At 44.6% G+C, this 26,224-nt stretch overlaps 1 protein-coding gene across 5 annotated transcripts in view; it reads right to left on the bottom strand.

Moving 5' to 3' along the window:
* Fam171a1 (family with sequence similarity 171 member A1) overlaps positions 1–26,224 on the bottom strand; it is a 120,137-nt gene that overhangs the window by 37,532 nt on the left and 56,381 nt on the right. For all 5 annotated transcript variants that reach the window (XM_050150529.1, XM_050150528.1, XM_050150527.1 and 2 more), the window contains exons 2-3: positions 11,000–11,227; positions 3,286–3,378 (exon numbers count right to left, since the gene is read on the bottom strand). In XM_050150529.1, coding sequence (XP_050006486.1) covers positions 3,286–3,328 — 43 coding nt within the window. In that variant the 5' untranslated portion in view covers positions 3,329–3,378; positions 11,000–11,227. The remainder of the gene's footprint in view (positions 1–3,285; positions 3,379–10,999; positions 11,228–26,224) is intronic.

Here is a 26,224-nt window from a genome sequence, read left to right as displayed (position 1 = left end):
ACTAAGATGATGATACAACAGCTTTGTTAATGAGGAAGAGTACATATTACTGCTAAATGTTGCACACACAGTGGTCCATAGCTTGTGGCACTGTTTTGAGAGATTGGGGACCCTTTATGAGGTTGGGTCTAACTGCAGGAAGCGGGTCCCTGGGTTGGGACTTTAGAGTTAGACTCAGTCTCCTCTTCAGGTCTAAGTGCTCTGATCACTAGTCTGCCAAGATGTAATAAGCAGAGACACCAGCTTCAGCTGCCACATCTTACCTACCATCATGGACTGTGTCCTCTTAAACTGTAAGCCAAACTAAACCCTTCCTCCTTTAAGTTGTTTCTGTTAGGTGTCGGTTACAGCACAAAAAAGTAACTAAGACGGAACATCAGTAAACATGGTGGAAAAGGGGATGCCATTTAAAAGACTAAGGACTCCCAGGTTAGAGGGTTGTTCACAAGGATGAAAGGGAGAGAGGGGAACTTACTGCCATTGGAGGACGGGAGCCAGAAGACCCTGAAGGTTCAGGGGCTGGTGCTGCCCATGCTCAGCAGCTATAGGGTGAGTAGGTAGAAGTGTGTGGGGCTCATTTGCACACTAATACTTGTCATTGCCATGACAACACTAGCCCCTTGCCCAGTGGACTTCATTCTGACCTCCTACTAAATTGCTTCCTCTGCTTCTGCTTCCTTCCTTGAACTCACAGGAGGCCTGTCCATAGCCCTGACCTAGCCTACATTTCATGACCATTCATTTGCAATTCATTTATCACTCTATGGCTTAGTAACTTTGTGCTGGCTGTTCATTCCAAACCTACGAGCCATGGCCAGGAGGGATGAGGTCATACTATTCCAGGTCCTTACCAGATGGGATGGATGGCAGGGCAGGAGGTGTGACCTGTATCTCCAATGGAGATCCAGGAAGGCCCAGAGAATGTGGTTTGTAGGCTGGCCTTGCTGTCCAAGGAGAGTTTAAAGTCAGAATGGAAGATGGAGTGGGATGGCTCAGATAGGAAGGAGCAGAACAAACTGAGCTAGGCTATTAACGTAGTCCATGCAGATGGACACTTAGTAAGGAGACAGAGGCTGGACCACAGTGGCCTGTGGGATGGCTTAGTGAGGATGAGTGAGATGGCAACCTGGAAGAGAAAGGACTAGAGCTTGGCCTCACGAAGACTAAGTCAACAGTTCAGTGTGTGACACATGGGGAAAGAGACAGTCAAGGCATGAAGTGTAGCTTCATGACTGACATCAGCTCCAACTCTAATGCAATGGCTGCACACCAGCATGCTGGCAGGAGGCACCTGCAGAGATTCACCAGGGTCCTGGGAGCACAGATGGGCAACATGTGGGCAGCAGGAAAGAACACAAGTGTGTGCAGGCCCAGGAACTGTGATGGTGAAGCTGACTCAGGCGGTAAAGCCAGGCTTCTCATAACTGGTTTTTGACTCCTGGAGGCCTAAGAAGGGAAGATGAAGGCCACACAAAATGCTGCAAAGGGAGGTGACTTCTTATAGACTGTGCATGAAAGGAACTCTGGGATTCTTCAGGAGCCTCCTCAGAGTTACAAGAGCAGAGAGCCTGGTGCCAAGCAATGCTTGTGGTTGACAGTAAAGAATGTAAGAGGCAGTCCTGGAACTTGCTCTGTAGACCAGGCTGGCCTCGAACTCACAGAGATCCATCTGTCTCTGCCTCCCGAGTGCTGGGATTAAAGGCGTGCACCACCACCGCCCGGCTTAAGGGAAGGCAGTTTCAAAGCAGGAGACTAACCTGCTACCTCTGTTGAACAGGGCTGTATCAAGAGGATGAATTGGTAACTGATGTCTTTGGGGTTGGGCAATATGGAGGTTGTAAGTGACTCTGACTCAAAGCTAATGAAAGATGGACTCTAAGTCCCTGGGCCATGGACTTAGGCCATGGAGTGCTGAGGGAAGACTCAAGCCTAGCACTGTTGTTTCTTATGAAAAAAAAAAAAACCAAGAACTTTACTGCTAAATGACACCAAAATCTGCACCTCTCCCAAGTCTAAGTCATAGATGCTGCCAGACGCTTCCTTTACTTTTCAAATTCATCCTCTAAAATCAGTAGCTGTATATGAAACTCTTTGTATCTCCCTGCCTGTCCCTGCTAATGAAGGAACAAATGAACATACTTCATTTCTAATGCTACATAGATCTGTGTGATAGAGAGATTGATGGACACTGGTCTCTGCATATATATGGGGCACCCCTTGGGATACCCAAAGTCCTGAGAGGCCCTAGTCTCTCACAAAAAAATAGCAGAGCACTTTTTGCATAGTTCAGAGATAGATGCTACATAGCCTTTAAATCATACCCAGTACATTGGAAGAGGAATGTAAACAGTTCTGAGAGGGAATAATGGCAATAGAGGTCTACATATGTTCAGTTGTAATACATTTTAAGTAAACAAATAATTAATAAAATCTTTTATTTATGTGTATATGTGTCTGTGTGGGCGTATACACCTGTGTGTGTTGGCGCCCACGAGGCCAGAAGAGGGTGGGGTTGGATCTCGTGGAACAACAGTTACAGGCAGTTGTGAGCTGCCTGATGTGGGTGCTGGGAAGTATGTGCTGGTCCACTGTACTACCCCTGACTGCTGAGCCATATTTCCAGCCCACACATTTTTATATGAACCTGCAGCACTGAACCCTAGGATAATCAGGCCCAGATGTAAGCACCCCAGCAAATAAACCTTATAGAACACTCAGCAGCGCCAGGAAATATGACGATTCTCTAGCCTGTGGTGGAATAAAATGATCTCAACACAAAGAGATATTTTGTGTGAGGCTTATTCTCAACTTGAATCCCGTTACTGACGAGAAGAGGGCAAATGCCTGGAACCTTCAGTGTTAATATATCTTAAGAGCCAAGTGGGTTCGGGTGAGGGTTCACACACACGAAACACACAGAAAAAAAATAGGAGGCAAGGAAGAAAAACCCATACCCACACACTTACCACCTTTGTGAGTGACTGTCTAGGCCACATAGACGGGGACAGCGACCCAAATAAGATGAGCAATCTTAAGATAGAGATGGTGGGGAACAGAGCAGGGAGGCCCCTTTCTTTTCCCACATAAACTTAAAGGGTTGCTCTAGGAGGAGTAATTTTACAGCCAACTTATAATATGCTTGAAATGCAGACTCCTCAGGGGGACAACAAACACTGCATCTGAGCTATGGATAAATTTACTGTTGCCACCATCCAATAAGAAGCTTAAATGTTAGTGTTTGGCCCAAGTGTTAGTATTGTTTTTCTTTTTAAATATGAAACGTACCTTGGAATCCTGATACTATCTGGACAACATCTTCATAGACCATCAGAGTGGCAGAGCGTTCAGGAAGCAGGCCAAGGCTCAGAGAGGAAAACACTGCAAGAACAAAATGGACACAGGGGAGCTCAGTTCAGTTCAAAGGCTCACTCTGACTTTCTGGGTACTCTGCATTCTTCCTACTTTCTTATTTCAAACCAATCAACAATAGTGATTTTTCTAAAAGATGAGTGAAACACGCGCCAGTCTTGTAATCGTCTTGTAATAACTACCGTCTTGCCATAAGCAATTTGAAAAAAAAATCGTGAGGTTTTGTGTGTGTGTGAGGGGGGAACACATGTACAAATGTGCGAATGAATGTGTAAAGGTCAGAGGTCAACTTTCAGCATCGTTCGTTCCTCAGGCTCTCCACCTTGTTTTTGGGGACAGGATCTCTCCCTGGGACCTGATGAGAACAGACTGGCTGGCTTGCAAGCCTCGGGGATCTGCCTGTCCTGACATTCTCAAGGCAGGGATTACAACTGTGCACCACCATTCATGGGTTTTTATTTTTTATTTTTATATATTTTACATGAGTGCCAGGGAACAAATTCAGGCCTTGTTGGTATGACTGAATTATCTTCTCATTTCCTTTGCAAGAGATCTTAGTGAAGTAAGGCCTCTGGACACTGGAGTATATTAAAAGTTTTTATGCCTAGAATATATGGGTATACGTACACACATACATATGTAATGTTAGGTATTAGCATTAAGAAATGCTATAAAATATGTACTTGGGATCACATATTCAGTATGTTCAGACTGTTCCCCCAACTTGGAAGTAATAACACGACACAAATTATACTAATATTTGGACTTTCAACTTTGATTCACAAGGTCTACATGTTTCAGGGCAGATGTGTGTTGTGATTTGGTTGTGAAATGAGCTTGAACATTATCCCCAGCTGGTGGCACTGTTTTGAAAAGTTGTGGAACTTTGAGGAGGTAGAGGATTGATACAGGAAGTGTGTGACTGGGGACAGGCCTTGAGCATTTCCGGTCTGTCTTCTGCTTTCTGACCGTGGACACAATGTGGTCGGTCCTCACAAGCTACTGCTGCTATGCCTCTCTTCCTGACAGTCTGCATTTCTTCTTAAACCTGAGGCATGAGAAATCCTCCTTTTTCCAGGCATTTTGTCACATGCAATTTGAACTTGAGGGCATAAAACCCTGTGAATAATTCCACTGTAAACTAACATTTTCAGGCTCTTACTGACAGGCCAGTTGTCGCTCTAAGTTTACTGATTTGGATACTTTAGCAAAGCATTAAAACAATTCTAAAAAGTAGGTATTATTCAAGTGCCTGCTCTTCATGGAAGGAAACAGGTTTATAAATGAGGAAATAACTTTCCAAAAATCCCCCAGCTGAGAGGCGGGGGCTAGGAGCTCAGATTTTTATATGGGTATGGAGAGGGAACACAGTGAGTTACCAACCTGGGTAACTTAATGAGCAACTATTGCCACAGCAAGCTCTTTACTGACTGGGCTTTCTCCCCATGTATGTATGTATGTATGTATGTATGTATGTATGTATGTATGTATATTTGAGGCATCATTTCACTATGTAACTGAGATTGTCTTGGAATTCCCAGGGAAGCACACACACTGGAATTATGGGTCTTCATTATGACTCCAGGAAATAACTCAACTTTCTATGAAAATATCAAAACTTAGAAAGACCAAGTGTTAAAGATCCTAATGATTTTGTAGTTCTGGCTTTCCACAAGCATTCCGCCCCCCCAAACTGCTGGTGTGCATCTGCCCTCCCCCCTACTCAGCATTTAGCTGCAGCTCTGTTCCAGGACTATGCTATATTATGAACAGAACACATAAATGTGGGCTGTGGGCTGCGCCTTCAGAATCACTCATTATAAGGGGACCATGACACATAGGAAACAGCTAGAGGACAAACAGAAGGGGACAAGTGCCATGACAAATCTGAGAACGCACTTCGGTACTATGGAAAATGGCCTGACAGTTCCTCAGATACTCAACACAAAATGACCAGCAATTTCCCTGCTAGGTACAAACTCAAAAGCACTGAGGCATGTTTGTGCAAAACTTGTGTATGTATGTTCACACAGCCACTGTCCATAACAGCAAAAGTGGAATTAGCCCAAATCAATGTCTGTCGACTGAGAAGTAGATGAAGCTTGGCATGCACATACGAATGAATATTGCTCATTAATAGAAAGGCATGGAGTACTGGCAGGCCACAAGAAGGATGGCCTGTGTATTAGTTGCTTGCCTTGTTGAGTAACAATGCTGGACCAAAGCAACTTAAGGAAGGAAGTGTTTATTTGGGCTCACGGTTGGAGGGTACAGTCCATGAAGGCAGGGAGGCTATGGTAGTGGGAACTTGAGAGCAGGCCACACAGTCCGGAAGCACAGGGCTATGAGCGTTCCTGCTCAGGGTGTTTTCTCCTTTTAATTTAGTCCAGGACCCAAGCCCAGGGAATGGTTCCATCCACAGGTGAGGTCGCTCTTCCCAACTCATTTAATCTAGACGATATCACAGGCATGGCCAAAGGCTCTTTTTCTAGGCAATTCGGATCCAACCAAGCTGACAATAAAATTAATTATCACAGCCTTGAACACATGCCGAGAGGATGGCAGGCATAAAAAAGCCACATACTGTCTGATTCTATTTATATACAATCTTTAGAACAGGCAAATCCAGAGACAGAAGGCAATTTAGAAGTTGCTAGGAGCTGGAATGGATGGGAAATAGGAAGTCAGAGCTAATGGATACAGTTAATAGAGGGTGATGGAATGTGCTGGAAATAGATAATGGGGACATGATAGCTGCACAAAGCCATCAAGGATACATTTTTAGAGTTTCATGCTCTTCCAACTAAGCCAGTCAGGCATTCTAAAGCATGCATTATTTAAATGGTGCTCTTTGTGTGTAGTGTACATGTGAATATGTGTATGCATCATGGTGCATATGTGTTTATATGCACACAGAGGTCAGAGGCCAATATCAGTGTCTTCCTTTATTGTTTCCTACCTCATTTTTTGAGACAGTCTCTCCCTGAACTTGGAGCTCATTGATTTGTCAAGACTAGCCGGACAACATACTCAGAGATTCTCCTGCCTTTGCTTCCCCAGCACTAGGACTACAGTGTACAACACTGTGTATACCTGTGTTTCACTTGGGTGCTAGAGATCAACAGTCAGGTCCTCATGTCTGCACAGCAAGTACTTTACTGGCTGGATCATTTCCATAGTCTCTACAATGGTGTGTTTTATGGGTAGCTGAAATTTATCTGGTACTTGGGAAGTTGAGGCAAGAGGATTGAAAATTTAGGGTCTATCTATATGACACAGTGAATTCAAGGCCAAATTGTATAACTCAGTAAAGCTCAAAAGAAAAAAAAATAAGATAGCAAAAGAATTTGGCTGTAGCTCAACGATAGAACACTTCCCTGGCATTCTTGAAGCCCTAGGTTCCATGCTCAGCACTGCAACACAAAACCAAACCCAAACAAAACAAAAAGGAAATCACAATTATTGGGACATCAAAGTTGGGAGAAGAGTTCAGACAAATTTGGAGGAGTAAAGATCAGAATAAAAGAGGAAACAGAAACAGAAGAGGGTGCTAGGAGCTCTTCTTTCCTTCCTGACCCTGGTGGGGCCATAAATGAGCAAAGATGAGAGGGCTCAAGTCTCTAACTTGTGTCAATCCTTTATAGACACTTCTATGGATACCTCACAGGCTGTCTTAACCATTAGCTGAACCCCCAGATAGCACAGGCTAGGCCCCTGGTGGTTAGGAAGAAAGGACAGGACTTCTGTGGAGAGTGTAACCCATCGAAGCAGCTCACTTACAAGTCAGGTTGCACCAAGCTGCCTCCTCCACACATGCCTCTCCAATGCTCCGTTCCCTCTCATAGTTTGCCAGAGCCTGGAAGCACCATGAATAACCCCAAGCACCTCTGTGCTGCCTGGTGTGAGCTCTGAGATCACCTGTCATCTTTATCAAGAACTAGGTGTGGTAGTTTGAATAAGATGCCCCTGTAGGCTCATATATTTGAATGCTTAGTCACCAGGAGGAATGGCCTTGTTGGAGGTGTGTCACCGGGTGTGCGGCTCTGAGATTTCCAAAACCCACACCAGGCCCGTTGTCTCTCTCTACCTGTGGATCAGGACTCAGCACTATTAGCTACGGCTCTAGCACTTGCCTGCCTGCCGTCATACTCCCCACCACGATGATAACGGGTTAAACCTCTGAAATTGTAAGCAAGCCCCAATTAAATGTTTTCTTTTATAAGAGTTGCCTTGGCCATTGTATCTCTTCACAGCGGTTCAACAGTGACTAAGACACTAGGGGATTGGGACAATGTGCTTAGAAAACTTGTTTCACATGGAACTTTCCATCACCAGGGAAACCGCCTGGATGAACTGCTTCTCAAATTTTACTTTTCAGAGGGAAACAAGTGATGTATTATAATGGGTCAGCTATGTGCTGTGGGGGCTTCAGGGAGCAGCGGCACTGGGTTATGGGCCCAAATCTGTAGAGGGATGAGAGGTGGCAGAGAGGCCCAGAGTTCCCAGTGCACGGTATTTTTACTTACTCTGAGAGGGTGTTGACTGAAGGCTCTTCACAAGGAGGAGGAATTCAGACCTCTGCCACAAGTGCTGAGGATGGAACCCAGGGTCTCTCTCTCACATGCTAGGCAAACACTCTGTCACTGACTTAGTTATAAACTGGCCAGTGCCTTTTTTTAAATTGGTAAGTAGGGAGATAGGAACATCTCAGCTCTGCTTTAGGGAGCAGGGAGACTTCCTAGAGTGAAATTAGCTCACCTGGGATTTCCAAAATAGAACAGAAGCTTTGTCCAAGAGTGCTGTAAAAAGGAGCGTCCAGAATAGCATACAAAGAGCAGACAGGACGATACCATCGCCCAGATTCCTCCAGGGAATCCCGACTGGCCAACTCATGAGATACAAAAAGGGAGAGGTCACTAAGGGAGGAGGCTTCGTGTGCCATTTAGAATTCCTGGAGGCCACTGAAGGATTTCGGGCAGTGTATAACGTAACTGGGCACATGCATTGAATTTTAAGAATTCTTTGATAATTTCACACATGCATAGAATGCATTTTAGTCCTTTTCAGGCCCCACCGCCCTTTCGATGCCCCACTGCTGCTGACCACTTTCCTCTTCCCACCCAGTCCCTCTCCTTCCTTCGCTCCATCTGTTATGCTGTATGAGCTCCTGAGTCTAATCAGGGCTGCCTGCAAGAGTGAGGGTGGGGGTTACTCAGAGGAGCATGCTCAGCTTATCAATGGCTACGTCACTGTAGAAAATGACACTCTTCCCCAGCAACGATTAACTATTAAGAGCTCTCAGGGTCTCAGGGCTTCTCTCTAGCCATGGCGGGAAGGCTGTCTCTTGTGGGTAACCACAGTGGACACGTGCATTTACAGACACGGTGCTTGCAACTTGGTGGGTGTTCTTTGAAGACTAATTAACCAGGTCAGAGACCAGGGCAGTTGTCCTGGAACACTGCTTTCTTTGCCAGAGCAGTGGAAGAACTACGATGCAGAATGATCATCTGTAGTAAATGCAATGGTATATGGACAAACTGGTGTATCTGTTTGACCTGTTTGCTGAGTTCCCTTGCTCTAGTCTGTACATCCTTCCACGAATGAGAAAACCTAACACATCTCTCAGGAGTTATTGCTAAGGAAGAGAAAAGAATCCATTCCAAGCTCTTATAAGAACGCTTGTGTAAACAAAAACACTGCACATGTGGAACAGAAAGGATCTCAATTTCAAATTTTCATTCTATTTCTGAGCTGCCTGCTCTTCTGCCTTTTTTTTTTTTTTTTTTTTGCTCACTTGTTTGGAATACCAGAAGTGTTAGACTTGAGTTCTAAAAACCCACACTAAAACAACAGTTTACTCTGCGTTTCACTGAGGCCAGGCTACAGTCTGGCCACACTTCTTTTAGGTGATAGCTAGGAGTTGCCTTTATTATATTAAAAAGGTCATCAAATAGCAAAAGGGAAGGTCTTTTGAAATGATCCAGTTAATTCCATTTTAGAAGCTAGCAGCACAGGCTCTGAAAGTCCTGCTGGGCTAGTGGAAAGTGGGTATGGGTTCCAGGTGTTTTTACTAAAACTCTTTCAATTAAACTATATTGTTCCCATATTGGACTCATTCAAGAAAATGGATATTATGGAAACAATTTCCTTTCTTCAAATCATATTAATAATGTCTAAACGAAAGCCATTAGATTCTCACCATTCTCAGGTCCCATATTTACAATTAGACATGCTTGCTTAAATGTCCCTTCTACCCCCAGACAACAGTCCTGTGTGTACGTGCCTGTGTGAACAGTGCCCACAGACAGAGTCACATGGTGCTCATCCCCAGCAGAGGCCATACCGGGTAGCACCCTACCTTCTTGTTTCAGTGTTCTCCCTTGGGAAATGCCATTTTTTTATACCTATTTATGCCAAACTAGTCACATTTTGTGCTTTCTGTTGGTAATTTCACTATTCCCATGCACAAAGCTGAAGGTCCTGAATACGAGAAGGTTATAATGAGCCCTATGGAGAAAACAGGGGAGAGATAAACATTGTTCAGATATAGGTTATGGTGCTATGGGCTTGAGCACAATGTTACCAGGTCAACTGCATTTATTCAGCAGCGTATTTAAAGAAACACACATAAAATAGAGGTATATATTGATCTGGTGATAAAAATGTTGTAACTAGAGCACCCTGGGAAGTTAGCTTTTTCTCTTTCCCTTGTAAGAGAGATTCAGTGTTTGCCAGTTCTGAGATTGGAACCTTTATAGACTGTAACTTTGGCAAATAATATACATAGCCCCTACCTCGAAGAGCTGCTTTTCTGATGTAGGTAGATACTGTCTGCAAAACTCCCCTCCTGAAAATGTCCAGTGATACAAGGGGGAGATCAAACATTTCCTTTAGATGGAACCTAGTGCAAAGGGCTTTGCATTTTCTGATGCCTGTGATGACATTGTTGATTGTCAACTTGACAGAATCTAAGAATCACCAAAGAGATTGGACAGTCTGGGAGGGGTTATCTAGATTAGGTTAACTGAAGAGAGAAGACCCACCTTGAATATGGGCAGGGGCTTTCTGAGGGCTGGGGTCTTAGGTAGCATATAACACAGAAAGCTAACTGAGCACAAGCATTTCACTCCCTGCTTCCGGACTCTAGATGCAATGTGACCAGCTGCCTCCTGCTCTTGCTGCTCAGCCTTCCCTTTCCTTCAAACTGTATGTTAAAACGCTTCATTCCTTCAGTTGTCCTGGCCTTTGTTGCAGCAATGAGGACAGCTGGTGGCGCATATATGGAGCCCACTGTCCTTCATTCTCTGGTGAGCGAGCTCAGGACTGTTTATGATGTCTGTGAAGCAGAGAGGATGCCACACATGAGAGTACAAAGCTCACATGACTGCTTATCAAACAGGCATGAGGCTGAGCATCGGGGAAACGGGCAGACAACTGAGTCCCAGACTCACACACTCACCCCACCCCACCCCACCCCACCATTCCTCCACATAATGGCACCCGAATGGGTGACTCCAGGAGTTGGCATGCAGATTTCCCTGACTCCCACCACAGGTGTGCCCCCGTGTCTGACTTCCTCATTGATCACTCTGACCTGGAGGTCTGTCTTAGAGAAAGACAAACAACTTACCCGGTAATCGGATGGGCTTCCATGGGGCAGAGTTTGGCACATAGGCGTGTTTCGTGGCGGTGACAATCAGCTGATTACCCAGCTTGTATTGGAACTTGATGAAAGCAACCCCATCTGCCCCAGACGTGCCAGAGGCGACAGACACCTGGTTGGCGAAGATCTCAATGAGCGCATCTGCGATGGGCTGGTGGGTGCTGGCGTCACTAACATGCACCTTCAAGGTCACTTCTGGAGAGAGAAAAGGGACATTAACCCTGGAAGGAGGTCAAGGGGGGTTATGCTAAGAACATCTAGGGTTTCATTCTTTTATAAATAATTCTGACCAGGGTCATTTTCTTCTTAATTATTAAAACTTACACAAAAGTTTATTTTTTAGCTCTAAAATAAAAAAAAAAAACCACTTTTTCCTTATAAAATATCCTATCTTCTTTAGAAGCATGCTCCCACACACTGCTTGGGAAGTAAGTCCTACCCTTTATCACACTAGGAAACATAAGATATTCGTTCATCCTTCTTGCACTGTTGGACAATAGCTCCTATTGAACTCAGGCTGCCACAGAAGGACAGCAGCGGGCTGGAAGACTCATGGTGCCCTGGGAGACTTGTAGGCAGGCTCATCAAAAGTCTCAGCGAAGGTGAGCACAAGCAACACAATTCTGGGATTACTGTTTGGTCATCACAAAGACAAGACTGAGTAGCAGTCAGAAATGTCCAGAAAAGGGCTCAGTGTGTGAGCATGATGACTTGAATTTGGATCCCTAGCCTGGGCATAAAAATCCAGGCACAGCAATGCATGCTTGAAATATCAGTTGTATGGAGGTGGAGGCAGGAGGATTCCTAGGCTTGCTGTTCAGCCAGGTCACCACATCAGTGAACTCTAGGCTCAGTGAGAAGGTGGACAATGATGGAGGAAGACACCAGATTCCTACCAGTAGGTCCCCCCAGATAGATAGATAGATAGATAGATAGATAGATAGATAGATAGAGATAGAAAGAAAGAGAGGCACACACACACACACAGAGACACACACAGACACAACACACAGACACAGACAGACAGACAGATAGACACACACACACATTTTTTAAAAAGGGAAGACCCAAAGGATGGAAGAATAAAGAGACCAAGAATACACATGCGCAAAAAGGGATGAAATCCACTCTGTAATACTATGAAGGATGAAATCACCTTGGTCAAAACTGAAAGACTACTTAAAACAGAATCAATGATTTCCCTTTACTCAGGCAAGAGATATTTACTGAGCTTTGACTCTGCCCCTAGGGCTGGAACTGTTACACCGTGGGCGGTAAAGAAGACACAGGAGTACAAAGCAAATGCTGTGGCTGTGAAGAGCCAGCGAGGGCTCAGAAACAAGACAAGCACACACTTCCAGGAGAAACCACAGTGGGTTCTGCAAAACGTAAAGTGTGTGAGAAATCCGGGGATGCTGGGTAAGCAGGGCACAGGTTACTCTGGGAGCTTCACATTTGGGCCATGGGAGGTCACAGAGGAGTTAGGCAGTGAGCGGAAATCGAAGTTAGTTATAGAGACCTCGAGATCTTGGTGGAGAATGGGCTGAGTGTGACGTAATCTGCAGATCAACATCGGGCTCAGGCACTCTGTAGCAGCTAAGAGAGGGGATGGTGATGGGTCAGGCTCCAGGCTCATGGCGGGCATCAATTTTAGAAACAGACAGAGGCCAAGTCAGAAGAGACCACTACCCCAGTAAAACCTCTTTGCTCAGGAAAGGAGTGGACATAAGTCCTTCTGGGCACACTCCCACACTGTTTGATGTGTATGTTAAGCTGCCTTCAATCTGAAAGTCTTATGATAACTTGAAATGGAGAGTGAGGTAGGGACTAGCAAAAACATACATGTGTCCAGAGAGTCTCACACACAGACACAGAACATGTGGAGCAAGGCTCTCTGGATTGGTCACCAGTGAGACTGTCGGGATATGGAGGAACCTGACGGGGAGGATGAAGGTGGAGGATCAGGATTAGTGGGACACGCTGTGGTGTACTACTGCAGTTAGCACTGGGGATCGAATCTCAGCTCCATCAGGAACTATGTGGCACTGGGCAAGTCATTATGCTCTTCAGGTCTCGCCTTCCCCTTCTGTAGCTAGGGAGGCCAGCGATGCCCAGAAAACCTACAGGGGCAAACAGCAGAACACACGGCTGCAGAGAGGAAGGACAAGAGCTACTGCTCGTCCATTCTGCCAACCACTGTTTGTGTATGCACTTCATCTTTGGGATGGAGTGAGCTCAGAGAGCGGAGGTGCGGGCACAAAGGTTTCAAAGGCAGGGGAGGGCATCCCTTTGAGAATGTTAATATTTTGTACCTGAAGATATGGGGTTGGGGTGCAGCTTAGGGGTTGAATGCATAGTTCATATTTACTAGGTCTTGGATTCAATCACTAGTATTCAATAACAAAAATATTGAAAAAGTATCACTTCTACACAAAACCACATAGGCAATTAAACTATTTGTTTTACGAAACTGATATAACCTTTTCAAAGTCGTGTATTTCAACTAATCATTCATCTTCTTGCTCACTTCCCCCATGTACTGATTTAACAGATTTCTTGGGCAGATGATCACAGAACCCAGATAAATAATTACAAATCTAGAGCTTGGGGTACGTGGAAGAATGCTTGCCCAGCATGCACAAACACCTTGGGCTGATCCCTAGCACTCCTCCCAGCCCCAGAGTTCAGATTTGCTAACAAAGCACACCAAGTAATTCCTTAAAATCTTTTACAAAGAAAAAAAAAGTTACAGAAATTGAAATGGGATGCTTCATGCCCTAGAAGGAAAAAGCTAACAGTCAGCAGATAGAAGGCTCCGAGGCCAGCTGCCAAGACTGGCCTGAGTTTGATCTCCAAGACCCATGGCAGAAGGAGAGAACTAACTCTTTTTTTTTTTTTTAAATTAACCTTTATTTTAATCTTATATGTATGGGTGTCCTGGGCCCTGTGGAAGAGCAGCCAGTGTTTTTAAACTTCGGAATCTCTCCAGCCCCAAGAACTAACTCTTGGCGGTTTTCCTGTAACTTCTACATGCATGCTGAAGCATGCACATTCCATCTCAAATAAATAAATGTAACGATAACAGTAACAATAATGAGGGTGTGAAATTTAGGGATGTGGTCAATTATCCAGTCTTATCTTCCTGCAGGGTGTTTAGCACAGCTATAGAATACATATAGTTTCTTAGTTAAGTTGGTCTTCCTTGCCCCCACAAGTAATATGATAAATTATAACACAAATCAGTTGAGTTTTCAGTAATATTCACACTGTAAAAATCCTCTAGAAGTAGGCATGTGAGAAGGGCTTTGCCAGGCAACTTTGATGATTTATGTAATTTTATGGTAATGTAACATTTACTAACAATTGAGATCATCAGCTTCCACGCTCTCTGTGCTGTCTGATGAGTAAATAGGGAAAGAGGGCATTCACTTTCATCAGACCCTTCGTTCCTACGACTTCACAGTGACTTCTAATACAGTGTTGTCGTTTGTGTTCTGTGATGTATTTTGGAAGAGATCACTTAGCGCTGACTTTTAGTGTGACAGGATGGGCGTATAAGAGGGTAACTACAGGCCACTGAAGTGTCACTTTTTGGGAGAGTTTTCTTTCTTTTTGTGCACTCCAGGCTTAGCATGCACCACCCTACAAGTTAGCGGGGCTCAAGTTTTCGTAGAGCAACAGCCTGCATGAGACCATCCAGTCAGCAAAAGTACTCCTGCCAATGGCAGCCAGAAGTGGGATCTCCTGTGAGGCTCTATTACCCACACGACTCCCCGAGTCTGAGAGGAAGACCCTTATAACTGGGCCTGGATGAGGGCCATTATGAAACACTGTCTTCTGGCTATGACATGGCTGTGCCAGATGTTGCAGGGGTTGCAGGCAGCTGTGGCTACCAGCACAAGAAATAAAGCGAGCAAACACAAGGCATCAGAATGGGAGGAGGATTACTGGGGAGGAGTCAGCAGGAGCGAGGGAGCAGAGGTAGTGGGGGCGGGCACCATCACAGTACACTGTTATTATGTACGAAACTGTTAAATAAGAATGAAAATACACAGATAAAAATGAAATTACTTTTAAGGAGCTGTATCCTCTTTCTTTGCTGCTCAGTGAGCGCCTGAGAAGGCTTCTAAGCTGGGATGCCTGATTTCTAACCTGAAATCTGGACACCTTTCTGTTTACCTTATTGTGCGTGTCTATCGCTAGATTCTGCTGAAGTTGGTTGCAAAACACACATCTCCCAGAGTGCCCCCTTTGGGCACCCGTGTCCCCACTGTCCTGTTTCAAGCCCTCACCATCCATCACACAGAGTGAGGCACATCCTGTTAACAAAACGGCCACTCTTTAGCCCTGAGCCCTGAAGTCCTGGTGAAGTTAGGAGCTATGTAGGATCCATAGTAGACACAGAATACTCTAATGACTCTGACACTTGTATCAGGGGTCAACAAATGGTCCACAATACTTTGTCTTTTCTTGTGTGTTTCTGTCTGTGTATGATGTACACATACGCATGTGTGTGCACGTGTGTGCCACAGCATACATGTGAAAGTCAGAGGACAACCTTGGTTGTCATTTCTTGCCTCCTGCTTGGTTTGAGTGAGATTCTTTTTGTCCACTGCCGCATATGCCCAGGATAGAAGCCTGTGAGATCCTGTCAATTTTCCTGTCTCTGTCTCCTCTATTGCCTTGGGAGCACTAAGATAGCACATTCATACTGTGGAGCCTGGGTTTACATGGATCCTGGGGATTTGAACTCAGGTCCTCACACTTGAATGGCAACTACTTTGTACCTTGATTCACATCCCCAGCCTGTTGTTTTTGAATGACTTATGTGCTCTGGATAACTTTAAAAAACACATACGTTTATTTATTTATCTATTTATTTATTTTGTGTGTGTGTGTGTGTACACCACTGCACAAGTGTGGAAGTCAGAGGACAACTTTCAGGAATCTGTTCTCTCCTTCTGGGGATTGACCTTAGTTTCAGTCTTGGCAGCAAGCACTTTTATTAATTGAGCCAATCTAAAGGTAATTTTAGGGATTTCTCCCCCTTTTTTTTGAGACATATTCTCATTATGTAGCACTAGTTGGCCTGGAATTCATTCTGTAGACCAAGCCTTGAGGTCACAGAGATTCACCTGCCTCTGTCTCCTGAGTAACCTTTACATTTAAATGTCTGAAGAAAAAGAACAGTACTTTGTGTAAGCGAAAATGATCTAAAATTTAAATTTCCGTGCTTATAAATAAAGTTTTATTGGAACACAAAGTACTTCTGTTTTGTTTCCTTTGGTTCTTATTCACCTTTCTTAAAATAAATACCATTTCAATTAATCTGAAAGGTGATGTGGGAGTGTCATATATCAATCTGTTGATTTCATTGGTTAAGTAATAAACAAACTGCTTGGCCTCATGGCTTAGAACATAGGTGGGTGGAGTAAACAGAACAGAATGCTGGGAGGAAGAGGAAGTGAGCTCAGACTTGACAGCTCTGCTCTCTGGAGCAGAGATGCCAGGCTCCTCTCTCCCAGGCAGCTCCGACCCAGGATGGACGTAGGCTGAATCTTTCCCGGTAAGACCGGTGCTACATAGTTTATTAGAGATGGGTTGATCGGGATATGAGAATTAGCCTGTAAGGGCTAGAGTTAATGGGCCAAGCAGTGTTTAAAAGAATACAGTTTGTGTGTTGTTATTTTGGGGCATAATCTAGCCAGGCGACCAGGAGCCAGGGTGCTGGGGATGCAGCCCCGCCGCTCCTATTTCAACAGAAAGGCACCAGTTTGTTCAGATAATGAATGAGTTTATCAGGAAATATGTATAGAGAAGCTATGCAATACATAGCTGACACTAAGAGTTGTAAAATATTTTCCAAAAAGAAGAAAGAACATAAAGCGCCTGGTTTTAAAGGGGCTGTAGTGGTTTTGAAGTGGAAGGGAGACCTACTTACATTTGAGAAACTAAAGACGATCATATTGGGTACACAGTGTAAAAAAATAGCAAAAAAGCATCTACCGAGATCGTGAGTAGAAAAGCAACGCCAAAAGGATCCCAGAAAGCCACAACAGCGTTGAGTTGGGAGTGGTAGGTGAGAACCTCTGTTGGGATGGATAGATGGATGGATGGATGGACGGATGGACGGACGGACGGACGATGGTCGGATGTAGCTTTCTGTGATTCATTACACTGTGCCGGCTATGCGTTATGGCTCCAGTGAGAAGAGAAACAAGCAGGAGAAACAAGCAGGGCTGAGAGTGGAAGGGTGGGAGGAGTGGATGGCAGGGGCACATTTACATCTTCCCAGGGCCCCTGGTGACTGGGAAGTAGAGCTGGCTCTGCGAGGGTGACATTCTACACTTGATCTGGAGGACAGATGCAGGTGCTTCCCCTGAGCAAAGGCCTACAGGGGTTGTGTAGTTTGGGGACCTGGAGGAAGAGTCCTGCCATACAGTTGGATACTGCTCTGGCTTTGGTCCTGCCTTCTTGGAAGTCTTGTGACCCCCACAAAAGCTTTATGAATGTCTCTTTTCATGGTACCTGCTAGGGTTGGTAGTGCTGGTTTCTCTCCTGGGTGCCGGGCCACCCTGGGCTGACCCCCCGGATGGTGCTAAAGAGTATCTCCCTCTCTGCTCTGCTCTGTCTGCTCAGGCTGGGGACTCAAGCTCTGGTAGCTCAGGCCTCTTCTTGACATACACATTCATATAGTGAATTATTGACAGGAACTTAGCCATTGCCTCTAACTCAGCCTCAGATTTAGATCAGCCAGTGGCAGAGTCAGGGTGGAGGAGACAGCAGATGTTGAGAAAGTCTTCCTCTGCCATGATTCAGAGAGCCTCTGCTCTTGGCAAACAGTTGGGCTCTGTGGGCACTGACTAGTCCATTTTAAGCAATACAGGGAACATCTGCTTTGTGGGCAGAAAACTAAACATTATCTTTTAAAAGTCCAGCATTATCTTTTAGACATTTCCTTTCTAACTGCCACAGATTTTGAACTAAGTGCAACAAGGCTGCCTCAAATGGTTGGCTTGGGAGGGGCAGCTCTAAGCAGTAAGTTAAAAGCAGACATAATTGCACAAACAAGGGGAATTGTGTATTATGGCATAAAATCCCCACACAGGCATGAGGCGCCCCAGTCTCGATTTGACAAAATCGTGAGAGGGCATAGAAGGGCAGAAAACATGAGTGTTTCCACCCAACGCCCTTCATCTTCACATAACATATAGTCTACTTTTATGCAAATGACATTTATTTTATAGTATGTCATCCAAACCTCAAATTAAACACCTCCCTTAAAACCATTCACTAGCATGGAACCTTCCAGCACACTTGAGGGTTTCACTGGGAGCAAAGCTAGGAGAACATGTTCACTTGCTGTTTGAACAGCCCACACTTCTCCGTTCTCAGCATCTCGTCTAACACACCCTGGATCTGTGAAAGGAAGGGAAAGACCTGGTGGTTTGGTGGTGGTGATCTCTGTGCCGCTATCAGCTCCCTTCTTTGGTTCCCCTTTCTATTTCTTTGAATTGGCTTTATCTTTGTGTGTGTGTGTGTAATTTTTCCTTTCTTTAAATATTTTTGCGGTGAGTTTCCATAGGTGTCCATCCTCGCAGGGAACCTGACATTCCTCTGGCTTGGCCCTAAGAGCCCGGAGGAAAGAAAGCCACATCTATCCTGCAGATCCAGCCTAGACTCTGATGTCACGTTGCCTGTGGCTCCAGGAACAGCCCTGGGGTAGGCAGGGCAGCTGAAGTCACTCAGCATCCACCATATTTAGCTATATTTAACCCAGTCTAGAGACTCACAGTGGGCTTCCCATCTCTTAACTAAAACAGTAAAAGATCACTTGACCGCTTAAATGTTTTCCAAAATGAGATTTTATATATAAAACGGTATGTGCACTCCTGGTACTCGAGTCTCACCAGCGCAGTGTGTGATTTGAATCTCTGTACCATTAGACAGCAAGCAGAAGCAGACTGAGGATGCCTGCCAAGCGCAGGGCAGCTTTCTGTTAGTCTACCTTATTTCTTTTACAAACACGAAGGACTTATTTGATTTAATGATCTGATAAAATAGGATGTACTTTCTCACGCATATTCCCATAATTTGTTTGATCCATTTTCATATGGTATACATGTACCTTACACCATATGAAAAGGGATCTTATATTATTTATTATATAAATAATATATACATATATATGTACCTTATATTATTTATTTTTGTCTTCTAAACTGATTAAAATGTTCAAATCTTAGAGAATGAAATTCACTAAAAAGTACAGATACACTTACAGAGACCTATGCATTATACACTTCATAATATACTACAAAATAGGTTACCTGTAACAATAACACTGTGAGGTCAAGTCAAGCTTGGGATAACTAGCAGTTCTCTGTCTCATTAGTGTCATATATAAACTGAATCAGTATATGCACATATAATATAGCCCAATAAACATCTGCATTAACTTGTACGTTCTTGGCTTCCTTCCCCAGCCTTACTGGAGCACTTGGCAATCCCTGTGGTTGTTTGATTCTAAAAGGAATACTTAACTCGAGGAGACGCAGAGGTCAGACCTGTGTACTGGCCTCCCAAAGAGAATGGACAAGGTAGGCACACTTTAGTGCGAGGCCCTGGAGCCCCCGGCTCCCTGACTAGCCCTCTCTGGCCGTTCTTCACGTAGACGCCTTTTGCAGTTGATGGTACAAAGAGCCTCCCCCAGCCTCTCTGCTGATCTGAGGTCATACTGTCTGACAAAGACTTCCTACCTCTGCTAGGTTTATTTTTAAAAGCATTCCTTAGTGCTCACCAGGGTACTGCAATCTCTGTACAAGGATCGGACTTCCTTTCTACTCTCTGGAAAAGCACAGAGGAGATAAGTTTGTGACGACAGCCTTTGGGAACTCAGAATGCCATTCTGGGCCTTTTGATGGTCTACCACCACAGGCACCAGACTCACGCGCTGTGGCACAGGAAGAGATAGTGATGTGGTAGACACAACAGCTTCAGCTTGGGAAAGGAAGAGTCTACGCAGGCAGGCAGCGAGTGCTGCTGGCGCATGCTTACAGCATTTTATTCCATCACAGTCTTGACGGGCTCTGCACATGATGTTCTCTCCAACCTCAACCTCCCTATCTCTCCCTATGCCTGCCTCCCGTGCATACGCTTCTGGCTGGGCCAGGAGATCTCAGGGAAACCAATCAATGAATTCCCTTACCTCTTTTCTCACATATCTATAAGATGTACGAGGCACAAACTCATGATCATCCCATGAACAGTGAATTCTAACCCACTTGTCAGAATGTGAAATGCAGAATACCAAACATTCATAAAAATATATCAATTAAAGAAATCACAGAATGCATACACATGCACGCATATACACCTATGCACACAGGACTTTCTAGTTTTCAAGTGTCAGCAAGCATTTCATTTTAAACACACTCTCATAGAAAGAGATAATACCAACGCCCTCCTGCAATTTCTAGTTAGGGATCCTATAAAGCCTGTCCATTCGATGCTAAGGTAAGCAGCAGCCGTCCACACTCTGCCGCGGTACATGATGAAAAAGGAACACTGTTGGGGCTGCTTCCACATGAGCACTCTGCCACCAGAACAAATTCAGAGTGGCTGAATCCTTTCAGCTAACCAAGGGGTTGCTAAGCTAAATATCTCAGGGTTCTTTCAAAACTCCTGCTGGACTTGAATAATTTATGCAGATAACCACATGCTCAGGGGAAAAATGAAAGATATAATGTTCCTATGATCTCACCTTAACAAAGAACCTCATCAGTTCTGCATCAGACAGTAAACTGAACCGCCATGACCCAGCCTTCCATATATGGTATCAGGAACCTCCTAAGGGCAGCTTTAAAGCACTATGCAAAAACAGAATTACTCCGCAAACTTTTTGAAGAAATAAAGAGATAATTTGGCTACTGCAAAGAAGAATTGAAACAGCTAATGAATAGAAAAAAGAATGGTAAATATGGTTGAAGAAAAAATAAAGCCATGGTCCCAGCTTCACAGAACTTGTCCATAAAGGCTGATGAATATCCATTGGCCGACCAATATCCTCATTCTTGACAGATGTGGTCAGATGTACAGTGGTAATTACATAGCAACGCAAACATAGGAGATGTGTTTACTGAACTTCACACGGTGCTCCATATGACTGAACGAGAGAAGGATAATGACACAACATGGCGGTAACCAGAGCACCCACGAGTGCTTAGAAGGAAATAGCAACGACAAACTGCTTTAACACACCCCTCTTCCACTGGTGTTTTAAAATGTTCGTGAAGGTACAGACACTTTTCATGCAGATCTGGAAGATCCTGGGAATGGCTAGGTTAATGAGCAGTGGTAAACATGTCTGTAAAACTAGTGTGCACACCTTAGCCAAGTTTCAGACATCTGTTGGGAGATGCTCGTGCAATCGTTACCAAGGCAACCTGGGTAGGGAAAAAATCTGCATGTATATTTCCAGACCCACCTATATTGTTTTCTTTGGGGAGGGAAGTCTAAGACACAGTAAGAGCAAAACTGCAAAGCATGTATTTTGAACAAAGCCTTGAGATTTGAAGAGAAAGATAATGGTGATTTTTAGCATGTCATATCTCCCCATGGGAAGAGATTGCTTAGAAAGTGCTAAGTGGGAGGCAACTGCAAAGAAATTGACTCATTAATTACTTTAAGAATTAAAAAAAAAGGGAAAGAAAGGGCTAGTTGAAGAGGCCGCTGGAAGGCTGTGAATGGCTCAAGTGTGTAAGACTCCCTGGCTCTTGAAATACCATGAAAGCCAGATAAAGCCTTCTGCAAAAACTCAAGTTTAATCAATGTGCTGAATAAGTTACACATATGTGCTTATCTTTCAAAGAAATGAAGTGATTTAACAAGCTACAGCGAGCAGTTTCATCATGAAAGCATGTTTCAGATGGAGTTGAAATATTTCAGGGCACTTTAGGGTCTACTGAGGAACAGATTTGGTGAGAGCATCCATTTTGTGGCGAACAGGAGGGGAATGGAGTCTAGGCTCCTAACTTAATCAGTCTTGCCAAGTCGACAGCCTCTGCAGCCCGCCATTCTTTGCTCATAAAATACGAACACCCACTGCCTCGAAAAGATTATAGGATCTGCTGGAGGACTGATGGGTACCAGTATATGCATCAGTTCTGTGAGTACGATATTCCTGATCTTGTCTACATGACTAGCATTCTGAAGCTAATTTTACCAGGTGAAACACAATCTAATCGCCATCGTCTACACCACCATGAACACTGTCACCATCACTATTACCACTGGGTCCCACCACCATCCCCACCCTCCCCGTTATCATTACCCAGCAGCGCCAGCACCAGCACCAGCAGCACTACCACACTATTACCACGTCTACCATCAGCTTCTTAACCAAAGAAAGCTGAAGGAGGAGAAAGTGTATGTTTCTCAGGGGAGAGAGGTTTGGACTCCGCCGACCTGTATTTAGTGTCAGCGCTGCCACTTACGATGTAATATTTCAACGCAGAATTTCCTCCTGCATAAGAAATAGGCAGAATCTCTGTCAATAGTTTCCCAGCTACCCTGAGGAACCAGAGTAAGATAACTTCTCATGGAGCGAGACACAGGGCGAAGGCTTAATCACCACTACATGGCTTTGTAATGAGCTGATCTCTACCGGTATTTGACTCCTAAAGATCACCAAGGGCCCTCAGAAATAGTGTAAGAGATTTTTAGACCTGTTCGATGGAGGTGTTGCCTGTACCTTGGTGAGTACATAGGATTTGTATTTCTCTCTCATACGCAATGGTGACAATACCGTGTGTCTCTTTCATTTCTGCACAGCTGACAAGCAAGGCACCGAAAGCCCTCTGTGCTGAACTATTATTTACTTACAGTTTTGCAGGGCTAGGGGGTGAATCCAGGGCCTTTTATACACTAGGCAAGTACTTTCCCACTGAGTAATAATGTTGGGTCAGAGGCTGTAATTTAAGGGAGTTTGTCCAGTGAATAACAAGGCAAGACAGAATTAGTGTCGCCTGCTACTGCAAAGGGCAGGTATGCTTACTGCCCACTGTGTACACAGGAATCACCTTGGCTTCTGGGCTACTGTAGAAAGCAGAGCTCAGGGAACTGGTGTAAGGATGCTAAGATTGGGGCTACTGTTCCCACCACAATCAATAAATGGACTTTCATCTCTTTGGCAACATCTATAGAACCGCGCCAGAAGAAGGTATTAGCTTCCAGGAAGGCTAGACTCTTGGGCTCTAGACAGTCCTTGACAGTTGCACAGACACACAACGCATCCCATCAATTACGAAGTGAGTCAGGAAAGAGGCTGAGGGCCGAGAAGGGGCCTGAGAGCCAGAGGAAAGCACAGCGGAGAAGGCTCCGAGTTGGATGCAGAGGCTGTTCACTAATGGGTTGTCATAGTCTTTGTCCTCGTAGGTAACGGCCAAGCTTGTTCTTTAATCACTCCCGCTACTCAAGCCACATGTGCACCCCCCCCACCAGCTAGTTCTCTTTCACCAGTTTAACACGTTGTTCTAGAATGTTCCACAGAGGTCCAGCCTCTCCCGCAGGATGTCAGGAAGTAATAGAGTCAGAGGCTTGTCCCTCTAAGCCTTGGTGAGTATTTCATTTTTAAAGCACAGATCCTTTTAGTTCCTGTTGAACCATAAGCCCTACAGGCCACATTTAGGTCATTGAAGAGCAGAATTCAAATGATATGCTAAGTAGGTTGCTATTCATTTAGCATTCAAAAATATGCTCTTTTGTTTAGTCAAATACCCCTCTTGGTTTTCACATCTGTTTAAACCAGCTCTTACAATGGGGCAGCACTGTAAACGATGCTCACGCCTACAAGTTACCAAGCCTCATAAAAGTCCGATTAACACCAATATTTATGAAATCCAACTTACAGCTTTCTGAGAAACCTTTTCACAACACAACAGAAATATCCTGCTTCATCTATGGGGGAAAAATCTATTACAAACAGCAAAGTACTGTTTCTGATTATTTTTCCCATAGTAAACACTAATGTATAATATTTTCCACACAGTTCAAATTTATAGATTGGTGCCAAGTGGATTAACCTTTCACCTTGCAACCTTTATTGCTCATGTCCTGGCAGCAATGTCAATAAAGCATTTCTCAGACCCCGAACAATGAGAGCCCCACATATCCCTTCCCCGCCACCCTAGTGACGAGTTCTTTTTCCAAGAGGCGATTGACATGACTTGCGTTAGACTTGGAAATGGTCCTGTGTTTAGTTCTCCTCCACAAAGGCATTATTAAATGTTGTCCATCACAGACATGAATTAGACACTTAAGTTGCTTGGCTCTGACCAGGAACTCCGAAGTTAGAAAAGCTTCAGGGCCAATGGTTATGTCCCCGAGAGAGGCCATTAGCCAAAAGCGTTAGGAACATGGAGGCAGACAGAGAAGTCCACATGTGAAAGACATTAAAGCGAAGTTTTGGGATCTGGCTGCTAAGCAGACCTCCTGAGCAGGAGCCACAGCGAGACAGTTATCCAGTGTCCAGGCTTAGGGTCGGTTTCTAGGGTAGACAGTGTACCATCCCACGGGAACGCGGGTCTGAAGGACTTGGAAACTGTGAGGAAGTGGTTTGAAGTGTCCGGGTTTTATCTTCACAGGGAGGAAATGGGGCTCTCAATATGCTACCGTCTTTAACCTGTTGTTCTCTAGGCGAGGAACTTGAAATTCTCAGTCAAGGTTGCACAGATAGCTTGTAACTGACATGATACCACAAGGATAAGTAGGTTCGTGGCTCTGACTTTGTATTTTGCCTTTTTGATCTTGGAGCTTAGCTGACCCAAGAGGGGACCACAGTTCCCCAGAATAGCTAATTCCTAGGGATAATAAATTGCTCATCCTTGCGCATCACTTTTATAAGCAACTGGCCAATCCAGAGCCCACTTTCCTGATCACCTCCTGTGATGCTTCTGCATTCCAGGCCACTAGGACTTTGCCCTTAGGCCAGGGCCAGAAACCAGACAGATGAAGACAGCTTCTAAACTCCAGAACTGAAAACATATTTAAACTAACCAATCCTAAATGGTTGACTTGGCTGATCCTTACCCCCTTTCTCTCTCTCTCTCTCTCTCTCTCTCTCTCTCTCTCTCTCTCTCTCTCTCTCTCTCTCTCTCCATACACTTCATACACATGCACTTGACACACTCTCACATGCTCACACACTTCATGCACACATACTTCACATACATTCACCCCCCCACTCACCCCCCCCACTCACAGCTCTTCCTATATTTTTCTCACTTCCTGTTCACAGACTGCACCTTGCTGCTGCTGCTCCCTTAGGGGTTCAGCATGCCCCTTCCTCTTGGGGGCTGTAGCAGGGCATTCAGTGACAACTGCCTCTCAATCACCCAGCTTCTTCCTAATTGAATAATAATAAAACCTGCATTTCAAAAGAGATAATTCAAGCTTTTCCTGGGTGGAGATATGTTGTGAGCAGAGTTTTAATAGAGAGCTAGTTATGTTTACACTTGCTATGAGGATGAATTTTCTAGAATTAGTAAATTTTAGAACATAGAAAATGCTTAAGCCCCTAAAGGAGAACATTTATGGTGAGGGACACACAGATTGGGGTCAGCCTCAGATATGATGAACCCATTTCCAAGTCACCTTCAAACTATGGACATGTGTACAACAACATAGTAGACCAACCAAAGAAAGACTTTTGACAGACAGAGCGTCACAGAAGATTTTAAGCAGGGGAGGAAAGTGGTTTGTCTAACAGCACTAGACAAGACAGACACCAACAGCAGGCAGCTGCAGACCAATGGATAATGACAGAAATGTTGCCCAGTTCCAGAGTGCGGGTGACTAGCTGCCACACTGATTCGTGCGTCTGTACGATATGGGAACGAAAAGGAGAGCAACTTGATTTTCCTCCCACTTCTCAACACAAGAGGAGAGGTTAAAGCAAGGGAATGGGGAAAGTGCTCTTCAATTACCCAGGGCAGGCCTGACAGCGTGGACACAAACTTGCAAAGGAACATCACAGACTGGGGAAAATTCACACACAGACGGCAAACATAGAACAGGGATGGTTTTGCTGTATAATTTGAACATCTCTGGTGAAGAATGGCTCTAGTTTGGAAGTACATAGAAGAACTCGATTGAGAAGATTTTATTTGTTTGTTTGTTGGGTGTTGGGAATTG

This window comes from Alexandromys fortis, unplaced genomic scaffold, assembly GCF_014885135.2.
Source record: "Alexandromys fortis isolate MF-2015 unplaced genomic scaffold, M_Fortis_MF-2015_v1.1 scaffold_69, whole genome shotgun sequence".
NCBI lineage: Eukaryota > Metazoa > Chordata > Mammalia > Rodentia > Cricetidae > Alexandromys > Alexandromys fortis.
The sequence above is the reverse complement of the archived record's forward strand: the minus strand, read 5'-3'. Positions and strand labels throughout refer to the sequence as shown.